Below are 24,764 nucleotides of genomic sequence, written 5' to 3'. Positions count from 1 at the left end.
CAAACTATCCCAAAAGTCGCTATGACATTTAGATGTCAAATGGATAGGGGTTTTATCTCGAAGTTAGATCGTAAAAATCGCCGAGAAGTCAGACAGATACCCCTCACTGGCTCGAGAAAGTCACGTGAGGTCCATAAAGTTAGTTTTATGGTTTTGGGGAGTTGACACCGCGCGGTATATTTCACATTCTCCAGAATGTTAAGTGACACTTTAACTGCTCGCTGTGGTGGGGAAGGGGGCAGAGGTAGGTGAGCGCTCTCCCAGCCCAGAAGGCGGTGGCGGCAGCCCAGGCCCCCGGCGCTCCGGCGGCGGTAAGTGGCTTCCAGCTTTCGCTTTCTCCCCTCGCAATTTTGGGGCTTGGAACTGGGGAAGGAAATCTTGCCTCTGGCCGCAGGGCTGTGAGATGATAAGGTGGGGGAAATTTAGTCTGCGTTTTGCACGGAGTCCTGACAGGCTGGGTGTCTGAAGTGGGGGCACTCGGTTCCATAAGGCCTCAGCGGTTGGGGTGCCTGGTTTGTATTCGCAGGAGTGTCTGGCTCTTTGTAGGGAAAGGGGCTCGTGGGGGCTCCTTCGGTGCCCTTGGAAATTTAGGGGGCAAGAGGGAAGGGTGTGTATTACTGAAGCAAGGGCCCCTTGTGGGGGGGCCACTTCACTGCTGGATATCTTCAGACAGACATCTCCCCACCCCCAGGAAAGAAACTTTATGACATTCATTTGTCAGGGGTGTGTGGGGGCGCGCGCGCGGCTGGGCACTTTTATCTGGATACATCTGAGCTGAGAAAAAGCACCCGGAAGGCTAGCGCAGCTGCTGGGGGCTGCCTTGCACTGGGGCTCTCTTTGGCTTTCAGATTTTTGAACCCTATGAAAGGGGGTCCCTGCCTTTTCTCCAAGGCCTGTTGGAGGGGGTTACTCAGGATGGGGAGCGCGGCACTTCCGCACCCAGCTTCAGCTTGTTAATTCCAAGCCGACCCTTCTGCTTGGCTCTAAGTAGGGTCAGAGGGGCACAATCCCCTCAAATTCCAAACCTAATTCCTGGCCAGGAGTGGGGGGGGCGGGAAGGGGAGCGCTTCTTCCCTTGCCTGGAGGAGTTAGATGTTGAAGCAGATCCCTGGCAGTCCCTCCATAAATAAAACTTGCTCCAGAACACAGACCCCAACTGTCCGGAGGGGGCGGGGGGCAAGAAGGGACGCAGGAGCTGGGAGAGAAAAATCAGAGGTTCTCTCTTTCCTCTCCTCTCTCGCCCTCTTCTTTCCACCAGACCCTTAAAAGCCCCTTTGTTTTGTGGCACCACAAACCAGAGAGATTTCATCATTTGACCCCCAGGGGGCCTGTTATTTTCTAAGTGTAAGTCACCCTCTTCTAAAAACCAGAGGCCTCCTCTCCACCAAACTGACCACCGTCTCCCCCCCCCTTTTAAGATCGACGGGGTCTGCCACCCTGTTACTCCGGTTTTTGCCGGCCTGCCAGCTTATCAACTCCTGTGGGTAGTTCCTCAAATTGGACATGTGGCGCCTTAAGGGGCTTCTGATCTTTGGGACAAGGAGAGGGCCACAAGATTCCCTTCATTTCCCATTAAAGGATGCCTGCCCTCTGCCTCTCTCCCCTCTTCCCTGCAGCCACTCTCTGTTCCCTGAGCTCTCCAGTCCCTGCCCAGGCCTGACTTAGGAGAGCCTTCACAGGTTTGAGAGCAAGGAGGACAGAGAGCTTGGTGTCCTCACCCTGATTTGAAGATGAATCTCCCCAAGAATGATGAGGCATTGGTATCCTTTGGAAAGGAGACTCCGGTCAGTTCCCAAAGGATCCTCAGCATCCTTTAAGCTACCAATATATTTTGGAGGCATAGCTTCCCCACGCTCCCACTCTGGACAAGGCAAATGAGTTGAGTAAGGTGCAGAGGAAGAGTGCAGCAGGGGCAGAATCTGACCTGGGGCCTCCTGGGAAACCCCATTGCCATGTGCCCTGGCCTCCCTCCAACGCCGCCTCTTTCTCTCAGAAACCCCAGACCACCAGGCCTGCCTTGAAGATTTTTTTTTTTTTTGCCCCCTTCCATGTCAGCTCTGCAAACTCTGATAAAGAAACGTGTGGGGCTGGTGTCCCAGGGACATCTGCTGGGCATATCTAGACAGATTTTCCGGAATGGCAAAAAGAAGCCCGAGGCGGGGGTGCCCACTTCCTCCCCAGAGGCCAAAACCCTTGAAGGGTCTGGTCTCCTCCTCTAAGCAGCTCCTGAAGACCCTCCGCCTGGGTTTTCCTCTTCTCTACTTTAGGTTGTCTGGGCAATGGTCTCCCTTAAAACCCAACAAGGATGTGTTGGGGGAGGGGGTGAGAGGTGGGAAGGGGGTTCTGGTGCAAGGAGCTTCTTCTCCTTTGCTATAGCCCCCCCCCTCTCATCGCCCCCCCCCCCCCGCCCCCGCCCTGCCCTTCCCTCCAAGATGTTCTTTGGGAAAGCTGTTCCCCAGTCTGGAGGACTCTTCTCTCCCTTCTCACCCACTTGCTTCCCCTCCCCGGCTGAGCCCAGGCCTCAACCTTGTGAGCTACAGGCTGGTACCCTCTGGCCAGATCCTTATGCCCATCCTTGCAACTGCCCAGCACCCTCACCCCCGGGCAGGGCGGAGGGGGCAGCCAGGGATTGAGGCCACAGTTGCCCTCCCCCCCCCCAAGGCCAGCCTGACCAGCACTCTGCAGACAATTTGATTTTGATTTTTTTGGTTTTGTTTTATTTGGTTATTTTGTTTTGTTTTGGTTTGTTTCTCTGCGCCACGGGGCGGGAGGAAGTATAAAGAAGTGTAAACAGGAAAGCCAGCCGGCCCTGGAGTTCTTAGCGCCCATATTTCATCGGCGGCTTCCTCTCCATAACTGCAGCAGGACACTTAACCCTTCCCTGGCTGTGAGAATGTATTCCCTGGGGGTGGTGGGGACAGGGTGTGGGGGCAAGATCCAAGTAGAAGCTCCTTTCCCCGGCCCGGTTCCTTTATCCCTGGGGTCTGAATGCTGGGGCAGAAGCCAAGGATTTGGAGCAAGAGAGAAAACAGACCGCTCTCCCAAACTCAACCCCTTCCAGGGCAGTGAGGAGAAGGCTCTCCCTGCATGGGCTTTTCAGCTTGGGGACCAACTGGATCGACCAAGGAGGACAGAGCTAGGGAGAACCCCTCCCATGCTTTAGGGTCACTCTCTCCATTTTTGGAGTTTCTAGAAGTAATCAGATTTCGAGGCTGGGATCTGCCCACAGCAGGATTTATCGATTGCTGCAGCGCTGTTACACATCCATATTAATTAACCCAGACACCGGCCTGGAAACTGAGCTGCTTGGGGAGGAGGAGGAGGGGAGAAATAGGGGCCCCTTAAGGAAAATGGACATTTCTCCCTAAGTGCCCCCAGGGCCCAGATTGGAGAGTCCTTCTCCACCAGAATCGTGTGGCCTTCCCCAAGCTTGATGTCCCCGCACTTCTCAGCAGGGGCAAGCGTGCCTTCCTCCCCACAGTCAGAATCCACACACAAATATTCTCAGGGGTGGAATTAAACACCCCTCAGGCCTGACTCTTCCTTGTCAGAGGTAGGCTGCCCCAGCCCTCCAAGGGATGGATCCTTTGGTGGATATTCGCAGCACGACCTTTCCACAGGGCTTCACGCCTCCTGCCCACCTTCCTTCCAACTTCCTCCAGGTAGAAGCTTTTTTATGGTTTGGGGGCTTGTTTTGTTTTTAGTGTTTGGTGGTGGTGGTGGTGGTGGTGGTGATGGCCTTCCCCTTCGTCTTCCCCCTCCCTCCAAAAAGTGATTAAAATCTGTTAAAGGATTTAATTAAGACAGTTAAATGAAAAGGAAGGAGGCGCAAATGAGTTGGGGGAAAAAACCCACACCAAAGCTATTCTCAACGATTAAATCGCCATTTTAACAATATAATGGAGTTTGCATCCTGAAAGGGGAAATCAACGCTCATATCTCATCAATAATTCATAGAGTCCGGGATCACGCAGAGGTCAGCAGACGGGGCCGAAGCGCCGGCCTGCTTGGGGCTCCGAGCCGCTGGAGCCGCTGCCGCATACATTACGCGCCGCGGGCCGCGCTGCCGCCACCTCCGCGGCGGCTTGGGCCGGGGACGCGCCTGCCGACAGGTTTAGGCTGATTTTCGGATTTTTCGTTCTTCCTTTTGGTGAATTTACTGAGACCCAGATTTCGGGCTCCCAGAGGATGTGGGGGATTTAGGAGACGGGAGAGGACTGGACTTGGGAGCGATTTGGGACCGGTCGCACCTGGCATGTCACCACCTTTCCAAGTTTTAATCTCTTCTCCACCTTTTTTTTCTCCGTTTCCCTGTTTCAGGCGTCTTCTGTCCTGTCTCTTCTCTCCCCACATTTCCACTTGAAGAGGAAGATGCACTCGCTGCAGCTTCTTCTAGCTTCTCTTCCCCGGGGAAGAGGCTCCCAGGCTGCCCGGCCGGGTTCTGGCCTTGCAGTCCGCGTGGTTACGGGCTGAGCCCACATAGCTGTGGCCCTGGTTTCGGCCTCTGAGCCTTGACGCTGTCTTTGATTATAGCGATCCCTGACCTCGGAGCCCTGTGGGGTAGGGATGAATGTGCCCAGGGAGGAAAGGGATCTCGCAGGCCCCAGTCCGGCTTGCCTGGTCAAGATGACCCCGGGCCAGGTGGGAAGGGAAGGATTCAGCTCGGAAGGCAGCATCTGGAGGAAAAGTAGAGGGAAAGTGCCAGCATGTGAGAACATCTCCCCTTGGAGCTTGAAGGCGGGATGCAGGATAATCTATTTTGGAAATTCTGCAAGCTTGTTCCATTCTCTGTGTTTGTGCCTCTCTAATTTGCTCTCTTCTGTTTTCTGACTCCCAACGGGCCCCTAGGGAAGGAGGAAGGAAACCTGTCCCTGTGAGAGGTGGGGTCCTGAGAGGGGATATTTGGGCACAAGGGAAACCGAAAGAGCGCAGGTCGCCCCGTATGGCCGCTGCGCTGGCCGAGAAGCAGAGGCTGTAACGTCCCCGAGCTGCCAGTAGAGTCCGCCTTAGACCAAGTTCACAGCCAGGCTGGGGCCTCTGAGGCGCCAGCGAGCGGCCGTGCAAGGTGGCCCCGGGCCCGCTGGGTCTCGCACGGCCTGGACACTGAGCTCTCTTTCCAGCCCTTTGGGGACTGTGGCTCCCTCCGCTCTCAAGGAACCCTTGCTCCAAGCTCTCTCCACTCTTCACCCCAGAAACTCCCTCCTCCTCCAGGTCAGCCGACGCGTCGTACCGCGCCCTGTGTGTCCCCACGCCCAGCACCCGCGGCCCCACTCGGGGACAAGAATGGAGAGGATGGGTCATCCAAAGCCTTTCCAGGCACTCCACAGGAGAGACCGGTGGAAATGCGGGAAGTGGGGTCGAGGCAGGAAGTGGGGTGGCGTTTTTTGTTGTTGTTTTTGTTTTTTTCCGAAGGAGCTATTTAATAATCAAGACTCCTCTTCCCCAGAGCTAAGGCCCTTAGTGGAGGTTGGGGACCGTGGTGAGCGGGGGAGGGGCACGAAAAGCGCTTTTGCGCTTGCATTTCTGCAGGCGGCACAGCAGAATGAGACCCTGGGCCGTGAGGCCAGTGTTATTGCCAGAGGGGTCGCAAAGTTGGAGGGTCAAAAGTTTACAGCGTGCGTGAGCGGGCGGCGGCGTCTAGCGGCGGGGGCGGGCTGGGCAAGGGGAGGAGGCTGTGTGAGTGGAGAGAGAAGCAAGGGAGCAAGGGGTGCTGGAGGTATGGGAGACGTGTGCTTGGGGAGTGGGGGAGCAGAAGTGGGGTGGAGAGACTGACACCTGGGAAGGGAGACACTGGAGTAGAGGAGAAACCCTTCTCCAAACCCCGGAGCTGGTGGGGTGGGGGAGCCGCACAAAAGAGCGCTGGGGGCATGGAATCCTCTGCGCAATTTTCTCTCCCAAAGATAACCTTTGAGTCACCATATAAAATTTAATTAAAACCTACCCAGCCGCACACATTAAAAAAAAAAAAAATCCAATTACCCACACGTCCTTGCAGGACATTTGATGGGGCCAAAGAAGGCTTCCAAGGTGAAGGCCTGATTCTCACCAACATCAGCCCCACCCTGCTTCTCCGAAAGGGGCCAAACAGCTGACTCCCCCAACTCCCCCCTTTGCCCCCAGGCAGGCCTGTTTTTCAGGGTTTCCTAGCCCCCAGGCTGGGTCCAGGAAGCTGGAGTCCATGACTCCTATGGGCTAGGACTGGAGGGTTTCTGAACTCCCATTCCTCTTTCCAAATTGCTTGGGTTTAAGAAGGTGGATATTGGAAAGAAGGCTGGCTTGCTAATCCTCGCACTCTCCCAAACCTCCACTTGTGTGTTCATCCAGAATCCCTCTCTTCCTATGTGGAGGAGGGAGGGGAAATGAGAAGGAAAAATACTGAATGGCCTCACAGAGATCTTTTTAACTGGAGTTGAAACAAGCAACCTGAAATGAACCTCCAATCCATGCATTAGGCTGCGCTCATAAGTAACATGTTTACAGGGACTCTGTAATTATAACACCAAGGCATATGCCTATTTTTGGTCTTTAAATGACTGTTTGTTGTGTTATGAAATGTCTTCATCTTCTGTTCTAAGCATTGGGTATAGGAGGTGCGCTGTGGGTGTTTGTCCTGAGAGTTTTCATAAAGATGCCTTTTGAAATATGGCCGGAAGAGACAACAACTTAATGGCAGATTTTACATCAGTTTGCCCCAGTTTTTGCCTAACCAGTTGGGTGTGGGTCCCCATTTCTACTCAGCCTTGGGACACGTTTCTCTGAGGAGCCAGGCCAGGAAGGAATTCCTGAAGTCCAGAAGGGGTAGAGGTCAAAGCCGGAACAGGAACTCCTGTTCCTCCTCTGTGTCTTCTTCCTCCTTTCCAGGACAGAATGCTAGCAAATTTATGGGTCTGTGGACTAGCCTGGAGCAGCCAAAGGGCCTGGGCTGGAGAGGCCTCGGGAAGGGGAAAAGAGGGTCCTCAGCCATTCTGGCCAAACCAGGTGTTTGGGGATGTTCTCTCCCATCTCCCTGGGCTAGGGGGGTATATCTCCCTGCAGACACTTGCCCTAGACTTAAACTGGGTGGCAGGGGAGTCACCTGACCTACCTCTGCTGGTCCGTTGGAGGCTGGAGAAAGGGGAAAATGTGTTGTTGACAATCCACCAATTCTAATCCTTGAGAGACAAATCAAAGAAAGTCTCTGAGTATTTTTAATGCCTCCTTGCTTTATTCCAGTACCTCCTTGTGGTGGTGATGGGGGTAGGTAAAAAGAGTTACTGTACAGATGAGAAGTGGTTTTAAACAAAAAACGGGGGGGGGAGCGGAGTATTGTTTTGTTTTTAAAGGGAAATTAAGGCCTCTGAAAGCCAAGTCCCAAGCTTTGACCAGCACAGTCCAGCTCCTCTCTCAGGGTTCTCTGTCTTTCCCAAATGTGCTGGCCTATGGACCAATTCTCACCCCCACGAGGTGGAGGACTCATTCCTGGGGCCCTGGAGCCTCCAAAGTTTGGGCAGAAAGGGGGCTATCTCTGGCACTGGGGAATGGAATAAAGCAGATAGAGTATGCAAGGGGGTGGGCATACAGGCCCTACCAATGCAGCCATTTAATAGTGAAGGCAGGAGGGAAGGGGGCTCCGGCTCCGGCCTGCTCTCAGGGACCCAGATCCCGAAGGCCACTTCTCCAGGTGCCATCCTCCCTCATAGGCCCCAAAAGGAGCCCCTGTAGAATCATCCTACCCTCTCCCACTTTTCCCTGGGAACCAGAACTGGCAAAAATACAGGAGTGATGGAATATCAAGGTGAAGGTGGGGCAGGCTGAGCCCTATCGGAATGGGACTTTTTTGGGGGTGGGGTTGGGTGAAGGGAAGAGAAGGTTCTGGCAAAAAAAAAAAAAAAAAGTAGAGCTGGGGAGGATGAGCTGAATCAAATTCCTGCTCCGTCATTTTTCTCCCAAGTAATGACCTGCGCAAAATTCAATATGACCGAGCGAACTGCGCCAGCGTATTATAGTAACTGCCTGCTCGTGGGGGAGGCCCGGAGAGGGGTGAACCGTAGGTCACAGCGTCTAAAAATTATTAAAATGTTCGAGAGCCTCGTGACGCGCCTAGCTGTTTAACAAAGACTGACAAAGTATGAGATTAATACGAAAACTTGCACCTCAAAAACAAAAACACATCAAAAAAAAAAAAAAAAAAAGTCTTGTTCCGGCCTCCAAGGAGGCCCGGAGCTGCTGTGCCCGCAGCCGCGGTTCGGTTTTCCGGACACACAATAGTGGACAAGAGCGAGCTCCTCTGTGGCCGAGCGGGCCCGAGGGCGGGTCTGCGGCCGGGAGGGTCTGTGAGTACTCTTGCCCGCTCCCTCTTGGGGCCTTCCACTCCTCGGTGCGGCCTCCGGTGCGCGGGCCGGCTGGGGGCTCGCCTCCTCGACCCTTCGGTTTCTCTCCCTCGCTCTGTGCCCTCTCCCGGGCGACAAAAGGTAGACGGATTCCGTGCGGGCTGGGCACGCCCGGGACAGCGAAGGGGGCTGAGCAGTGAGAGGTCACTCTAGCAACCTGTGGCTGCCCGGGGGTGGGGAAGGCGGCCGGCGAGCCAGCGGGGAGTACAGGGGAGGTGGCTCGGGATGCGCGCGCAAAGCTTTTTGCTTTTTCTTATTTTTATTATGACTACTCCTGTTAGCATTCTTTTGAGGGTGGAAGGGAGAGGCAGCCCCCGGTTTTGGTGAAATCCGTCTAGGGAGTGGCTGATAAACCTTGTCCTCCACCCATCGCGGCTGCACTCGGCTGGTTTGGGGGGGGTGGGGGTGCGGCGCCTCGGTGGGATGGGCAGGTGGCGGCTCCCAGCGCGCAGAAGAGAAAATCTCTGCGCTCTGTCCCTAAGATCAGCCATACCCAGCCCCGCAGTGTCTCTGTCTCCCATACCTCTCTCTTGGGGTGCTCCGAGCACCTGGGCTGCATCCTTTGTGAAGTGCAGAGCAACAGAGAGGCCCGGTGGCCGGCCTAGCGGCCCTCCCCAAATTCGGAAAAGCCGACTGAGTTGGACGGGTTTCAGAGAGCGAGCGAGTTGAGAAGGACAGGAGGTATGGGGTGGGGGAGGGGCCTGGCCAGTTGGAATGGGTCGTGGAACCCCTGACTAACTGGCCTTTGATAAGACTTGGAAAGATCCCTGCTTGAGGTCGCGGGGCTGGTGGGGGTCCTACCCAGGCATTTTGTCTGTGGGCCCAGGGCCAGACTCTAGTAGTCTCTCTAGGTGCCCATGTGGGGGGGTCTATTGGACCCTCTCTTGGCAAAGATCATTAAAATATAAGTGTGGTGTGGTGTGGTGTGTGGTGTGTGTGTGTGTGTGTGTGTGTGTGTGTGTGTGCGTGCGATTTTTCAAATATATGCAAGTCAGCCTGGCTGGGCTGGGAGAGTGTTGTTGTTAGAAATCAGGCCCGGAGGCCAAAATTGGCAATCTGGATTTAGGATAGAAAATCAGAGGGTCTCTGGACATAGTTTCTGGCAAGTGGGAGCACTCCTCCTACCCACCTGCAAGGGTCCCAGAATTGTGGATGGACAGAGACTTCTGGAATGTGATGGTTAGAGGGCTGTTTGTGTGTGTGTGTGTTATCGCGCGGTATTTGTTAATGAAATTGATATGATTCTGACTTGCTCACCAGGGATGCAAGTATTTCTCAGGGAGATGGGTAGGGAGTCTGGGCAAGGCGGAGGCTTTCTCTGCGCCAATTCCCCTAACCCTGTGCTGGCCCTCAGCATTCAGTCTAGGACCCAGTTCCCTCCAGCCCAGTCCCCAGTCTCCCAGTTTAGTATATTCAGCAGTTACTGGGACCGTCAGGAAGTTCATTCAGAAACCCCAGGTTCCCCCAGGTTTCCCAGATCCCCATTTTGGTCGCACTGCCAGCGACCCTAGCAGGTGGCAGAATGAGCAAATTTAGACAGAGAGAGTCTGCCTGGGGCTAGGGAGGTGGGAGAAGCGGGGTTCCTCGCACACTTCAGGGATTATCCCCCTTTCCTGGCCCCAGGAGGTATGGGAGTTTGGGAGGGGCCAGAATATCATCTGGCTGCATCTTTTATGGTTCCTCATTGCCCTTCATTCGGAAATGAAACGCCTTTGATCTTTTTCTCAGGTTGTAAATGGAATTGCCCGTCATTAAATATCCGGGGCCCCATCTGTTTGGTCTCCCAGCATTTTTCTTTACAGCTGTTTCTCTCTCTTTTTACCATTGAATTTTTCCAAAAGGACTTTTATGACACCTCCTTCACACCCAGCCGACTCTCCCTCCTCCCTTTGCTGAGAGGCGCCTTGGAAAATATCTAGATATTCGTTTGATGGCAAACTAAAGGCTTCGAGGGGCATGGAGGAACCGATTGGGGTTTTGTTTTTCTTAAAAAAAAAAAATAAAAGTCCTGGGGGGAGGGGAGGGGCGCGAGGGCACCCAGAAGGGCCTGATTCTGACTATGCTGCAGCCTCAGGATGACCCTTCCTCCTTTTGTGCTTAGCTAATGTTTACATCTCATAATTCATGCGCCGCCCAGGGTTGCGCGGCGGCCGCGAGGTTCGCGTCCCTTTGCGGAACCGGCGGTTTCAATTTCTCTCTGATAGAAGAGAAAGAGAGTTGAAAACCTTGTAATCCCCAAAATGGACCCGCAGTGCCTTTTCCTGCTCCCAGAGCTCAAAAGTAGAACAAAACGAAATAAAATCAAAGCACTGAAATCACACCCCAAACGAGAAGAAGGCGCGCAAAGTGGGAGAACTGGAAAATTTCTGGGCCAAGAAGATCTGTCTGTCTTCTGTATATACCCTGTAGATCCGAATTTGTGTAAGGAATTTTGTGGTCACAAATTCGTATCTAGGGGAATATGTAGTTGACATAAACACTCCGCTCATTTTTTTCCCGAAGAAAAAAAAATTTTTTTTTTCCCAAATGAGGACCATCCGGTGACTGACCACACGAAGACTCCTTCCTTTTTCTTTCTTCTTTCTTTTCCTCCCTTACTGGTTAGAGACAGAGGAAGCATCTACCTGAATTCTCCCACGCCTGCCCCTGGAAGGCTTGGTCCCTTTTCGCTTCTCTTAATAGGTTAATATTGCTGGTGGTGTTTTAATTTTATTCTCTCCCTCAAGCCCACTAATTCTCTACTCTGGGATCAGGGAGGCTTTACTGAAAATCCGGGGGGGGGGGGGCGGGGAACGACTATCGTCGTCAGTGGGCGAAGGCACAGAAAATCGCTTTTCAAACGGATGTTGAGGTCTCCTTTTCGTTTGGGATCAGAACAAGAGGGCCTGGAAATATGCAGTTACGAAGGGGTGTTATTCTGTGTGTGGGTCACCCCCAGGGCTCCTACCCCCATCATCATAAGGATGTGAGATTTCTCTGCACTGCAGAGGCGGCTGCATTAGCGGCAATTAGAAAGTCTGCACACCGTGATTAGCATTGCTCCGGTGGTTTTGGAATTAGCAAATTGCTATTCAGTGTGCTCTCAAAAGTTGCAAGATTTTTACTCCAGCGCTCGTGTTCAGTGTGAGAAACCAAGTCATTTCTCCCCGCTTGGGCCGCGTTGGGCACGGGGAGGAGTGGATAGGAGAAGGGAACGGAAGGACTGACTGACACAACCAAACTAATAGCGCAGCTAAATGCGATTTGGAAGGCGAGGTCTCCCCGAATTAGTGCATGAATTTCCTATCGATCCGCCCGCGGTTCCATTCATCTCTGACAAGTCCCTCCGTGCACCCGCCTGCTTGCTCCCGACGCCTCCTCTCTCACTCCCTACCCCTCCCCAGGCGACTGCAGAGAAAAGCCCCATGCTCAGTGCCTCTCGCCCCCAATGTGGGTTCCCTTCTCCAGGCAGAGCCCCCAGGCTGTCTCTCACTTAACTCCCCACACAGACTCCTGGGCTCCTCGCCGTCCTGAGGAGGGATGGGGGCCTATGGAAGGCAGAGAATGCGGGGTGGAGGCGAGGCAGGACAGGAGGGGCTGCACCGGGAGCCCCAACTTCCGAGGGGATCCAGGATTGTTCTCTGCCCAGCGCCCCAACAAGCCCTCCAGCGGCAACCTGCCCTGTTCCTCTCTCTCTCCTTCTCTGTCTCTCTCTCTCTGATCCCGGAGAGAGCCTGGCGAGGAGGCGGTCGCCCCGCAGGAGCCCTATGTAAATCCTGGTGTTGGGTGGGTGGGGAGGGGGAAAGAGAAGAAGGGGAAATAAACCTCTTTGGCTGGAGTAGGGTCCGGGTGAGCAGATTTCCTTATCCGGGAATCGCAGGCGGGGCGGCCATTGGCTCCGGGGATCACGTGGGCCCCTAACTTTGTTCACTTGACAGTAAGTAGGAGGGCTTTCGGAAACAGGAAAACGAGTCAGGGGTCGGAATAAATTTTAGTATATTTTGTGGGCAATTCCCAGAAATTAATGGCTATGAGTTCTTTTTTGATCAACTCAAACTATGTCGACCCCAAGTTCCCTCCGTGCGAGGAATATTCACAGAGCGATTACCTACCCAGCGAGCCCTCGCCGGGGTACTACGCCGGCGGCCAGAGGCGAGAGAGCGGCTTCCAGCCGGAGGCGGGCTTCGGGCGGCGCGCGGCGTGCACCGTGCAGCGCTACGCGGCCTGCCGGGACCCCGGGCCCCCGCCGCCTCCGCCGCCGCCCCCGCCACCCCCGCCGCCGCCCGGGCTGTCCCCTCGGGCTCCTGCGCCGCCGCCCTCGGGGGCCCTCCTCCCGGAGCCCGGCCAGCGCTGCGAGGCGGTCAGCAGCAGCCCCCCGCCGCCTCCCTGCGCCCAGAACCCCCTGCACCCCAGCCCGTCCCACTCCGCGTGCAAAGAGCCCGTCGTCTACCCCTGGATGCGCAAAGTTCACGTGAGCACGGGTGAGTGCGTGGGCACCCCTTCCCCCTCCCACCCCCGGTGCTTTACACCAAAGGGACCTCGGAGGCATGGGGGGGGGGGAGCTGGGGGAAGCCAATTGTCCCCGCTATAAACTCGCCATTGCCGGAGATTTACGGTCGCCTGTTTTCAGAGCCACATAATTACATCCCCCATAAATTTTTATGGCCTGGTGGGCCCCGCGCCTTTGAAGTCGGTTCCCCATCCTCTTTGCCATTCTCACCAGCGACTTTTTCGCCAGGGAGATGCAGTCTCAGTGAAGTTGGAAGTTGGGGAGGGGTGGGAGAGGTGGGGGAGGAGAAGGAGGAGGGGGTAATCTGTATTTGAGCGGAGAGTTGAGTCAACTCCCAGTATTTATTTTTCCCTTTCTTTCCTCTAGTCTGGCTCCTTGGCTCGAGAAGTGGGCAAAAGTTTTTACTGGGGGCAGGCGCTGCTTGGAATCTGAGCACAGAGGGTGGGAACTAACAGAAGAAAGGTTTAGGGAAGCCCCCCTCCCTCTTTCACCCCTCATTCTCCCATCCCGGGGCCCCAGGCCAAGGGGGCAGAGAGGAGCGGTTAAAACCTTGTGGAGATTCCTCTCTGCCCCCACCCCCTTCTCCAGACACCCAAACAACAACGTGGAGACAACATAACCCTCCAGAACTTTGAGGTCTCTTTCTCTTCCTGGGGGCCGCTTTCTTCCCTTTTCATGCCCACCGCCCCCCCCCCCCTCCAAGGAAGGAGAGGTGGCGGGAGAGGGAGGGAGGGAGGGAGGGAGACGCTGTGTTAGCTGGAAGAAAAGGCTCTCTCCCTCCTCCCTTTCGGGGCAATAAAACTTTCTCTTTCTCCCTCTCTCTGTGTGTGTCCAGTAAACCCCAATTACGCCGGCGGGGAGCCCAAGCGCTCTCGGACAGCCTACACTCGCCAGCAGGTCTTGGAACTGGAGAAGGAATTTCACTACAACCGCTACCTGACGCGGCGCCGGAGGGTGGAGATCGCCCACGCGCTCTGTCTCTCCGAGCGCCAGATCAAGATCTGGTTCCAGAACCGGCGCATGAAGTGGAAAAAAGACCACAAGTTGCCCAACACCAAGATCCGCTCGGGTGGCACCGCAGGCGCAGCCGGAGGGCCCCCTGGCCGGCCCAACGGAGGCCCCCCCGCGCTCTAGTGCCCCCCGCGCGGGAGCCGCGAACCTCGGGGCGGGGGTGGGTTGTGAGCGCTGGGCGGGGGGGTGGGGGGGGGAGCGGCAGGGGGAGATGCGGGAGGGGACCCTGGGGCCTGGGTCCGCAAAAGCCTACCTGCCCTCCCCCTACTTTATCTATTACACGAATAAACGCAGAAGAGGGGGAGGGGAAGCTTTATTTATAGAAATGACAATAGGGAGCCAGGCGAGGCCCCCCAGAAGCAAGGTTCAAGTCTCTTGCTTTCTTCCTTAAAAAAAAAAAAAAAAAGAAGAAGAAGAAGAAGAAGAAGAAAAAGAAGAAGAAGGAAGAAAGAAAAAGACAGAAAGAGAAATAGGAGGCTGCACTCCTCGTTTTCAGCTTTGGCGAAGATGGATCCACGTTTCATCTTTAATCACGCCAGGCCCAGGCCCATCTGTCTTGTTTACTCTGCCGCGGAGAGGACGGGCCTCGGTGGCGACCATTACCTCGACACCCGGCTAACAAATGAGGCCCGGCTCCGACGCCGCCGCCTCTGCTGCTGCCGCTGCTGGAAGACAGCCTGGATTTTCTTTCTTTGTCCCCCATTCCTGACACCCAGCGAAAGCACCCTGTGACTGCCAGATAGCGCAGTGTTTTGGCCACGGTAACACGCACACACACACACACACACACACACCCTCCTCCCCCTCGGTGCCCCTCCACGGGCACACTGACTGCTCACCCCCTTCCACCAAGGGGTGGGGTGGGGGGCAGCAGCAGGAAGGGGACACGTGGAGGTGGGGGGTGGCCTTGGCACCGTAGGACCAGGCAGGGAAATTGAGTCCAACAGAAAAGAGACCCGGAGACCCGAGAGGGCCTTCTTCTGGAAGGTCAAGCCATTCCTGGCAGAGTGAGGGGCCAGCTGAGTTCTGGAAGCTGGGCACAACCCTCTGGCCAATTGAGTTGTGCAGCCAGGCCTTCTCTCCTCCGCTGCAAATGAATGTGAGACTAGCACAGAAAATGTGGTGGGGCCTCCCGGTCTGGGAGACATATTGCAGAGACCTCTCCCATAGTTTATCATTGTTTTGCATTGATTATTATTATTATTATTAATTATTATTATTATTATTATTATTTTATGTCATGCGCGTCCTGTCTCCTGTTCTCTCTCTGACATTCCAAACCAGGTCCCTTCCTAGTTCTGGGGCTGCCTGAGTCTAGAACCCTTCGTTGGCGTGAAAATTTTGTGTCCTGTACAGAGTGACAATAGAAATAAATGTTTGGTTTCTTGTGACCAGCACGGCGTGTTTTTGTTGAAACCTTGATGTAAAGATACAGACGAATGCCACCCAGCGTATATTTTAAGCATCTCAGTCCATTCGGCCTCACATTGTATGTGGTTGAGGATTTTTTTTCGAAGGGTCCAAGGAGAATTTCTATCTCAGAGGACTCCAAATTGTGGTAGCTGGTTTGTTTTCCTTTTGGGGTGGGTGTGTTTTGTTTGGGGCTTTTAATTTTTTCCCTCCAGTCCAAAAATGGATTGAAAGTACTGGGAGGGCCGACTCCAATCCCTAATGGGGGAGAAAATGTTTCATTGTAGGACACGAGAGGCTTAAGTATGGCAAAGCCTTTCATATCGTGATTTATTTGTCATAAGCAAATAAAATGCGGTTAAGCTGTCTCTTTCTAGACAGACGGCTCTTTGCTTATTAAGGTTCGGAGGGAGGATTTCTGCGAGGCCGGCCTCTTTCCTCCCGCCTAAGAAGGTATCGTTTTCCTCTGAGGTGTTTAAAGCTTTAATGAGTCTAATTTTTTGCACAGATGTTTCTGGGTGTTTGCAGGTTTTCAGAGTATTTTTATATTACAAAGGAGCTAGCCGGTGCCATAGCTCAAACTCTGACAAGCAAATAGATAATCAAGAAGACAAATGGCCTCTTTTGTGAAGCCCTGCTCCTGTATTAATTTTCATTTTCTTTCTCATAGAAAGTATCGAAAGTAGACCGGGGACCAAATAGCTTTCTGTCTCTGAGGTCCCGGTCACCCCTAGAATGGAGTGGGGGAAGGGGGTGGGGGTGCCGATGACCCTCACAAGCTCTGTCGGGCTTGGGCCGTTTTGGGGCAGCACCCAAGAGATGTGCTTAAGGTCCCAGGGCTCCAGCCTCGGGGTCTCTGGTCTCGTGGTGGCCCAGGATACAGCCACCCGCCTCCAAAAAACTTGGGGCTCGAGAGAGCGTATGCAATTAAAAGTCGTTTTTCAGTCCCATCTCCCTCCAGAAAATAAACATAGCTGATTCCACCAGCACGTTTTTTACTGTTATTTCTTTTGTATTCCTCCGGTTTGCAGCGCCCGGGAATTTGAGGCTGGGTAGGGCCTGGGACACACAGGGCCGGTGTCCACAGCACGGGGAAAGGGCGCTGGAACTGCCCGTTGAAATGCTCCTGGAGGTCTCATTTAAAAAAAAAAAAAAATTGACAGGACCTGGAGGCGAGCTTTGTTTTGGTCGAATCGCGGTGTGATGTTTAACTGCCAAAGGGATGCCGCCCTTAGTGGAGGGGGAAAATAGTCCTTAAAAAGCATATGCCCCCCCAGGAATGTCTCTATAGAACCAAATCAAAGCTGCTCCTTGGAAGGTATGAATAGAATAAAAAAAAAGATTTCTATGGAGCTTAAAGTTCACAGCCATTCTGTGTAGACAAGAGCTAAGAAAAATGTGAGAATTATACAGAAAACCATTAATCACTTCTTTTCTTTAAATACGTATCCTCTCTCCTTTGTTATTATTCAACAGCAAATCTCCGCAGACCGGCTGTTGGGGGAAAAAAGTGTTAGCTGGCTCTCCCGGATCTGCGAGGGGGAAAAAATTTGGAACCATAAAGTTGAAAACTTTTTTCTCTCAGTTTGGAAGAAGCCCTTCGTCATGAATGGGATCCGCAGAATTCAGGCCAGAGGAGGCGAGAGGCGCAAAGGTAACAAAGCCCCTGCCTGGGCTGCCTTTTTTTTTTTTTTTTTTTTTGATCATTTTATGAGCTCTTTTTACAAAGGAAAGAAGAAAGTCTCTCCCCTCCTTTTCCTTTTTCAACTTTCTTCGCGGTTTTTTTTTTTTTTTTTTTTATGGGGGATGCTTGGTCAGATTTGCTGCCTTTTATGATGACTGATGCTCGGGTCAGAGGGAGAGAGAGGGGCCTCACACCTGGAGAGTGTTTGAACTGCTTGGGACTGAGGTGTCAGGACCCCTGAAAAACCCCAGAGAGGGTGGTTTGTGAGGCAGCTCTCAGAAGTGCTTTTTCGGGTTTCGGAAAATGCAGGCGGGCCTGGCGGGGGGGGGGGGGGGGGGGGCTAGCGTGTGTGCATGTGTGCGTGTGTGGTGATGTGCACATGTGGCCCGTGTGTTCTGTGACTTCGCTTGTCTACACTGGTGGCTTGCGTCCCATATGTCTGTTTACCGGTGAGATGTTGTCACTGCCGCCTCCTGGAAAAAATGGAATGCAGTTCTTGGATGGAATGCCCCAGGCTTGGAGCAGGGTATAGGTAGATGTCGGTTTGTTGTTGTTGTTTTTCCTTTCCTTCTTTTTGTGTCTAGCTTGGGATTCTAGACAAATATTTGCAACTCTGGAGCAGGAAACTGTTCCGTTTACAGGCGACGTTCGTTGATGCCGGAATCTTCCTTTTCAACTCTGCCCCCCTCTTCTTCCTGGAGGCTCAGTGTTCAATTTGGTTTCCTTTTGCTCTCTTGTTTTGGGGTCTCTGTTCCCCCTTCTGGGGCCCTGCTTCTGAGGGTGAGGTAGCCAGTGGGCTGTGCCCGAATGTGCTGGCTCTTTTACCCTGGGGCTCACTAAGGGTTTGGAGGCAGGAGGCTGGCAGGAGAGAGAGTTCATGGAGAGGCCACGTTTTCTAGGCGATTAGCTCAGTATTAGAACCACAAAATGACCTCGGAAGCCCCTTGACCTCTCTGAGACTGGACAGTGGGCTGGCTCCTGCCTCCTGCCCAGGAGGGAAAGTCCTACCTCTGCAGGGAGGGGTACTTTGAGCTGTTGTCGTGGCCCACCTTCGTCATCTCCCTCTAGCCCCCAACCCCTTCTTTGCTAACTGGGAATTTCTGGATTGTTTTTCTATTACTGTCCCCTGGGGAGAAAAGGAGTGAAAATTTTAGCCCTGGGGTGCAGTTGGGGGAAGGGAGTAGGGTGCTGATCTGGCTCTCTGTGTAGGACTCCTTCCCTAGGCCGGGTTCTAACCACCGCACCCCCCCATGTCCAGTTCATCTCTCGTTTCCTGTTTCGCTTGGAGAGAGCGGAGGGAAGAGAGACAAAGGGAGACGATATGACAGGTCCACAGGGCTTCAGAGGGCTTAAGGGACAAGCCCCTGGGTTCTAAAGAGAGGGAAGGCTCCCCCACTAACAGTCCCTTGGAGGTTACTGTCTCTCAAGGTCTGATATCCAAATTCACAGCTTCTTAACCCATTTTTCTGAAGTTCCTTTGTTTAGGAGACTATTCCTGCAATCACTTGTGCCCCCTTCCCCTAATCCCCAGTCTCACCCCAGCTTCTCACACAGCCCATGGATACCTTCCCACCAGGGGGGAGCAGGAGAGATGGGAGAAGGGTCAGTACAGGCTGTCCTGACCGTTTCCAAGGACAGTTCTGCCACATCAACCAGAGTTTTAGCAACTTTGAATTTTAAGAGATGCGTGGAGAATTTGCTAACATGGAGCCTTTCCAATTCTGTTTTCTACTTGATGTGTCTGAAAATCCATACCAGCAACCAATTTTTTTTTTTAAAGAGGAGATAGAGACAAAGAGACACAGAGAGAGAGAGGGTGAGAGAGAGACACACGGACAGACTGAGACTCCAGCTGGGAAGGGAGGAAATGTTCCTTCACTTAAAACCAGGAGACACAGAACCTTGCTGGGATGTGTGTGGGATGTTGGTTTGTATTTTGTAAATCGTCTCAATCGGTCTCCTGTCACTTGGGGACTCAGTCTCAGGCAAGAACTAACTGGCGTTGGTTGGTATCATCTCCTTTGTCCCTGAGTGGCATGATAAATGCAGGGGCTGGAGGCCTGGGGCAGGAGAGGAAGTGGGTAGAAAGGTGAGCTGGGCTGCTCCTGGATTGGAAATGTTTGAGGTTCGTGGGAGACGTGCACCCATTACTCATAAGGGCAGATAACCAATTGTGGGCCTTCTTATAGTCCCAGGTGGCAAAGATCTAGTCACCTGGGACTTTACAAAGCTGCTCTCTGCAGAGTGAGGGGTCCATCAAAGGGAAGGAGGGGGGAAAAAATGGAAGGGAAAGTTGGGGTTCATTCAAGGGTTTCAGCCCCATAGGCCAGAGCTTCCAGATTTCCCTTTTCCCTCACTTCCAGACCCCAGTCTTTTCAGGGGCTGGGCAGTCTCCCCAGCTAGACAGACTCACCTTCACCTTCTACAATTCTGGTGGCCACCCCATCCTCATCTTTGGCCTCTCTTCCCTCCAGGCCCCTGGGCCCCCCGGATTCACCTTCCTCCTTGCACTTACTGGGGCAGAGGGGCTCCTCAGTCCTGCCAGAGCCCGGGGAGGCCACCCCAGCGCCCGTGGTGGGTCTCCCTGGGAAGAGTGGCCGGCTGGGGAGGGGAGTCTGCTTGGAAAACGGAGTTGGGAAGTTTCCCAGCGTGAGCTGAGCGCTGACGGATTTGTGATCAGCCATAAAACCGGCGCGTTCAGATTCGTAAATCAATCTTGCCTCTCTCGCAGAATGAACGTTCGCTTTATCGGCAGCAAGAAAGCGCTCAGCGCGCGCTCAGGCGCTTGTTTATTTGAACACGGACATTCCCAGGATCCGAAAAGAGTGTGGGCATTTTAACAGAACCTGCCCAGCGTGTCTTCTTCGTGTCATTTTGCGGTTTCTTTTCCTTGCCCTTAAAGACAATTTCTCAGGTTTCAGAGATTGCTGTCTTCCCCTGCTCCTGCATATTGCTTCCAATTTCTCTCTTGCTCGCTCGCTCTTTCTCTCTCTCTCCTTTTTTTTCTTTCAGACTTTAGTGGACTGTTTTCCTATAGGGGACCGTTTTTAATGCATTTGTGGCCAGGACCTTGCAAGGAGTTGCCCTGGCTGGAACCAGGCGCAGGGCCCACATCGGGAGCCGCAGCCGGCTGAATTCAATCCCAGTCTGTGTTTTGTATCGGGACAATCAAAGCCGACCACCCCCCTACAGAGTCTGGGCCCCGCCGGCGCCCCACCCGTGCGTCGTCGGGAGCGGGATTCCGGGATTCCGAGGAGGCGGCCGGGGCCAAGCTGCCGCCACAGCTGGAATTTACGGGGGCCGCCGAGTGCCAGTGCAGGGTGGCTGTTTCTTTGCGGGTGGTTGAGGCATCTGGGTCCTCAGCCTCTTCCCCCTTGAGTTGTTTTTGGGTCAGACCTCTCCAAACAAACCAGTGGCGGCCCCGCGGCCCCTGCTCCCCTACCCTAAGCCGCATTGATTCTCTCTCGTGTCTGCTCCAGCCGGCGCGGCGGAGGCCAGGCTGCCCCAGTTGCTGCCGAAGATAAGACTGGGAATGTGCGGACAGGGGCTCCTGCAGGAATGTCTTTTCTGCTCCCCTTTGCGCCCCCACCCCACGCGATGGCCCAGGACTCCGATTCTGGTTGCTACTGGTCTGCCCATTCTGGGGCCAAGCTGTAAGTGAAGGTTTGGGGGATTTGGGTTTTTGTTTTTGTTTTTGTTTTGTTTACATCCGAGATGAAGGACTGTGTGTCCGCTTCCCTCTCCAGGCCTAGGGAATGGATTTCCCCTATCATCCCTGTGTTTAACCCTTTAATATGCGACCCCCCCTCCTCTTTGCCCATTGATCGGTCTCCATTGTCTGCTGATTGGGAGCTCAGGGTACTGACACCTGGGGAATAGGGACCCTGGGGCTGCCAGACTGACTTCAAAGCCTCGTCTTTCTTCCCTTTCCTTCCCCTCTAGTTCAAATCTTAAGCCGTCTTCCCTGGTGTGTCAGGGGTGGAGGGGGTCACCGAGATGGTGTGTGACATAGGTAGACAGAGCCTGAGTGCCCACTTCTTTTGTGTAGAAACCCTAGTCTGAGTCTTTGTGTCTAGAACATATTCTCAGTTGGTCAGTAGAATTTGATTCCTCGTGGTGGTAGTAACACAAGGGGGGGGGGGAAGTCCCCCTTGCGGGTATTCTCAGCTCTGGGAGCTCCAGAGTCGTCTCTTCATCCTGTCCCCTCTCTGCCCCTTCAAAATGTACCACAAAAGATCAGAAAGAGCATTAAAGCCAGAAGCCCCATTCTTCATGCCTATGTACCGCGGACTTGTGGGGAGTGCTTCTTTTGAAGCTGGTCCCTTTAGAAATGTTGTTGCTTTTTTAGGAGAGGGGGAGTGGGTCCCACTAAAATAAATATCCTAGGAGTGAGGGAGAGAATGGAGTTGGGGGGGAATCCTAATCTTAAAGGACGCAGAGAGACGAGCTGGAAGCTGAGAAATCCAGAGGCTTGGAGCAGGGCTCTGCGCCCACCCCACCCCCACCCCCCAGACGCCCCTGCAGACTATTTCTGCACCTCCACGAACTAAGCAGAAGCAGGAGGAGAAGGGAGAGAGGAGAGGTGGGCTGTAGGTAAGTGTGTGTCTGGGCGGGGGGTTGGGGGGAGGTTAGGGAGCCGTAGGTAGAGTAGGTATAGATGTGAATGTGGGAGACAAGAACTTGCTACTCTTCCATTGGTGGGTTGGGGGGAACCTATTTTGCAGGAAAATTTCTCCTCCTGAAGGGGAAGGTCATAGTGGTCCTTTGAGTCTGAAATCGAAAGACCCCCTTCCCCCTCCTGGTCACGTGATTCATTAAATAATTAATGCCGAGGTTGCAGAATAGATATGTATTCGTCAGGAAAATCGCAGGCTCGGTCTCCCTGTTTCTGACGTGCAATTCAACTGTCCTTTGAAAAACAAGCCTGTACCCCGAGAAAAAAAAAAGAGAGAGGGGGAGAGAGAGGGAGAGAGAGAAAAAGAGAGGGAGGCAGCAATAAAACAGCCCCGCAGCCGGAGCCACACCGCGGGCTGGGGTATTGTAAGTAGAAGGGATTTCTCACTACCTACCGCGTCTTATATGTCCATGTAAATTTATTGTTTGTTATTAATGTTATTGTCGTAAAATGTGACAAATAGCCATCTTCATTTCCTGCCATTTCTCTTCACACGGTGCTCTGTGTGTTTATACCCATTGAGGCATTGCATAGAGAATTTAGGAATATTCCTCTTCTCTCTCTCTGTCTCTCTCTCTCTCTCTCTCTCTCCCTCTCTCTCTCCTCCAACCTTTTTCTTGATTTATAGCAATATGGATGTCAGCTTCTCGGCCGGCATGCCAGCCATTGTGTGTGTGTGTGTGTGTGTGTGTGTGTGTGAGCGCGTGTGTGCGCGCGCGCGTCTGTGTGTGTTTGTGAGCGAGTTGTGTTGTTTATGGCCATGTCTTCGATAAATCATTTCTCACGGAAAATGATGTGGAAGCTGGGCCATTTCTGCGGCCGGGAGAGACTGGCTCTCGGAGCTACTCCTCCCTCTCTGCTCTGCTCCCAGGAGTTGGTTATTTCAGACGATTTACAGTAATATATCAGCAGTTAATATGAAAGCTCTATAGCTGGAGGTCTTAAATTACAGCATCTGTGATTATCAATTAAGGCAAGATTTGTATAAATTTGGTAAACCAGAAATGCCTCATTGGCATATAAACCCAGTCAAAGACCACGACCTAATATAAAAATTATATTTGCAAGCCTGATAGAGCCAGCATTCCTGAAGCAGCAGGCAGAGCCTCATTTTTCAGTGGTTCCCCTCCAGGAGTTTGGCTGCTCTGTCTGCAGCCCAGGGTAAAGGACCCAACTCTGAAGGCAGAAGGAGCCTGGGGGCAAGAGAAGTGCAGGTGGAGGAAGAAATTACTGGAGTTGAAGGCAAAGGTTTTTGTAATCGATGGGGAGCAAGCTGAAGCCCTCTGCAATTGGAAGGGGCTAGAAGGATTCAGTTATGGTACTGAAGCGTCATCTATAGGGTTGATGTGTGTGGCACGGTGTCGAGGGTGAAGAAGGAGCTACCCACATTGGGGGAGATGGGGTGGGGGTCGGAGGGTGAAGGGCAGGGAGAGAAGCTGAAAGCCTTGGCTGCTTACCCTCCTGGCTAACAAAACAAGGAAATGAATTCACACCCCAGTAGCCTTCCTTCGACCTCCTGAAACAAAGAAAGTTTCCTCAGCAGTGAGGGACTATGTGTGTTTGGGGCTAACGCAAAGAGAAGTTCTCCAAGTTTTTCTAGAAAAGAAATGTTCCGGGAATCAGGTGGTCCCAGAAAGTTGGTGAGTGTTCCAGAACACGGGGTGTGTTCCCCTCCCTCAGCCCCCATCCAAAGAGGGAGCAAATGGGGTGCATATTGGGAGGAGGAGAGCTGGTAACTTTCCCCTCGGGTTTTATGTGTGTGGGGGGGTGCTCAGTCCCTTCCCGTTAGGGAAGAGCCTGATGGGTCCAGAGCAAAGCCAGAAATAGCTTCTGGGGATGTTCTACACTGCGCCCCGAAGTTGTGATGGGTGAGGAGCAGAGGGCCAGAACCTTTGCCAAGTCCGATCGGGGCTGCTGGCTTTTCCTTTTCTGGCTGGAGCCTGGCCAAGTGACTATAGCCACGATTATCTGTGATATTTAACTCTGCCTGCTAGTGTAAACCTTCGAGCAAAAAAATTAGAGTGACGCAGTGCCCAGGTGTTAATTATTCATGGCATCAGCCTCGTGGAGTGTCGGCTTAGGCCCCAGTCTTGGGGCATCCAGGAACTCGCTCCCATGCTCTGCTCCAAGTGGCAGGGAGCCCCATCCTTGTTAATAGACAGCTTTGTGGGTGCGTGGTGGGAGTCTGGGTTGAAAAGGGTTTAGGGTAAAAGAGATCAAGACCCTAGGCTGGGATGGGTGGGGGTGTTATCTGGTCTGGATAAAAGGAACTGGGGAGAATCTGGATTCAGGGGTAGCTGTTGACAGGACTGGAGATTGTGGGGGAGGAGGGAAGGGCTGGGGGGAGGCAGACTTGAGGGACAGAGGCTCTGACCCTTCAGGCCCTCTCTCTTTCAGTGTTGGAGAATCCCACACATACGTGCTCGCTCTGGGTGTGAGAGGGGAGTATGTCTTTCTCCTTCACCTGGGAAGTTGCAAGGCGGGTGTAAATGTGGAGAGGGTGAGTTCGCCCCCAGATCAGTGTTCCAGAATTTAGGCCAAAGTCTTGGAATCCCTGAGAAGGGAGAAGGATTACCTCTTCCTTGGAGAGGAGGAGGGACATGAGGAAGAAGGAAGAGGGTAGAATTGTGTTTTATTAGCTTCTGAATTCAGCCTGTTTTGGAGGATGGGGAAAAAAAGGGGGAAGGCTGAAGGATTTGCTCCTTGGGACAGGTCACAGCTTGGGCGATGGGGGGTGGTAGGTGAGCTGGGAGCCAGTCCTACAGGCTTCTACCCCGGGTTACCAACCATCCTTCCTTCTCTGTCCCTCTTCCCCCTGCTGCTTTTGCCTTTGACGTGGATGTCTGATCCCCCTCTTATCCTCTCCATTCTCTCAGCGCCCCCCTTCAGGTCTTTGTCTCTTCTGGCCCTGGGGATGCCCCCCCCCCGCCCCTTCCCATTCCCCAACTCACACTCGAGAGTCTTCCCCCAGGAGACAAAAGCGGGGAGATCATCCCTCTCCACCATTATGTTATCTTTTAGTTGCTGGCTCCTTGTTGAATCTCTCCATGTGAGGCCTGATGCCCAGGCATATAGGCCTACCCCCAAATCCGTAAGTTTGCAATGACTTTGTTGTTGTTGTTTAAA

General features: G+C 53.4%; 2 protein-coding genes across 5 annotated transcripts in view; both read left to right on the top strand.

Moving 5' to 3' along the window:
- The first annotated feature begins 12,157 nt into the window (after positions 1–12,157).
- HOXB4 (homeobox B4) overlaps positions 12,158–24,764 on the top strand; it is a 24,620-nt gene continuing 12,013 nt past the window's right edge. The window contains exons 1-4 of the mRNA XM_047845475.1: positions 12,158–12,829; positions 13,694–14,029; positions 14,277–15,732; positions 16,756–16,933. Of these exons, the coding sequence (XP_047701431.1) occupies positions 12,373–12,829; positions 13,694–13,992 (756 nt within the window). The 5' untranslated portion in view covers positions 12,158–12,372 and the 3' untranslated portion in view covers positions 13,993–14,029; positions 14,277–15,732; positions 16,756–16,933. The remainder of the gene's footprint in view (positions 12,830–13,693; positions 14,030–14,276; positions 15,733–16,755; positions 16,934–24,764) is intronic.
- The window catches only part of HOXB3 (homeobox B3), a 25,413-nt gene continuing 17,533 nt past the window's right edge, over positions 16,885–24,764 (top strand). The window contains exon 1 of one of the 4 annotated variants that reach the window (XM_047845468.1): positions 16,885–16,933. The gene's annotated coding sequence lies outside the window, so the exon portion shown is untranslated. Of the gene's footprint in view, positions 16,934–19,036; positions 19,053–23,228; positions 23,279–24,764 lie in introns of those variants that run through there. The other 3 variants (XM_047845470.1, XM_047845467.1, XM_047845469.1) reach the window with 3 other exon arrangements.

This window comes from Prionailurus viverrinus, unplaced genomic scaffold (assembly GCF_022837055.1).
Source record: "Prionailurus viverrinus isolate Anna unplaced genomic scaffold, UM_Priviv_1.0 scaffold_35, whole genome shotgun sequence".
Taxonomy (NCBI): Eukaryota; Metazoa; Chordata; class Mammalia; order Carnivora; family Felidae; genus Prionailurus; species Prionailurus viverrinus.
The sequence above is the reverse complement of the archived record's forward strand: the minus strand, read 5'-3'. Positions and strand labels throughout refer to the sequence as shown.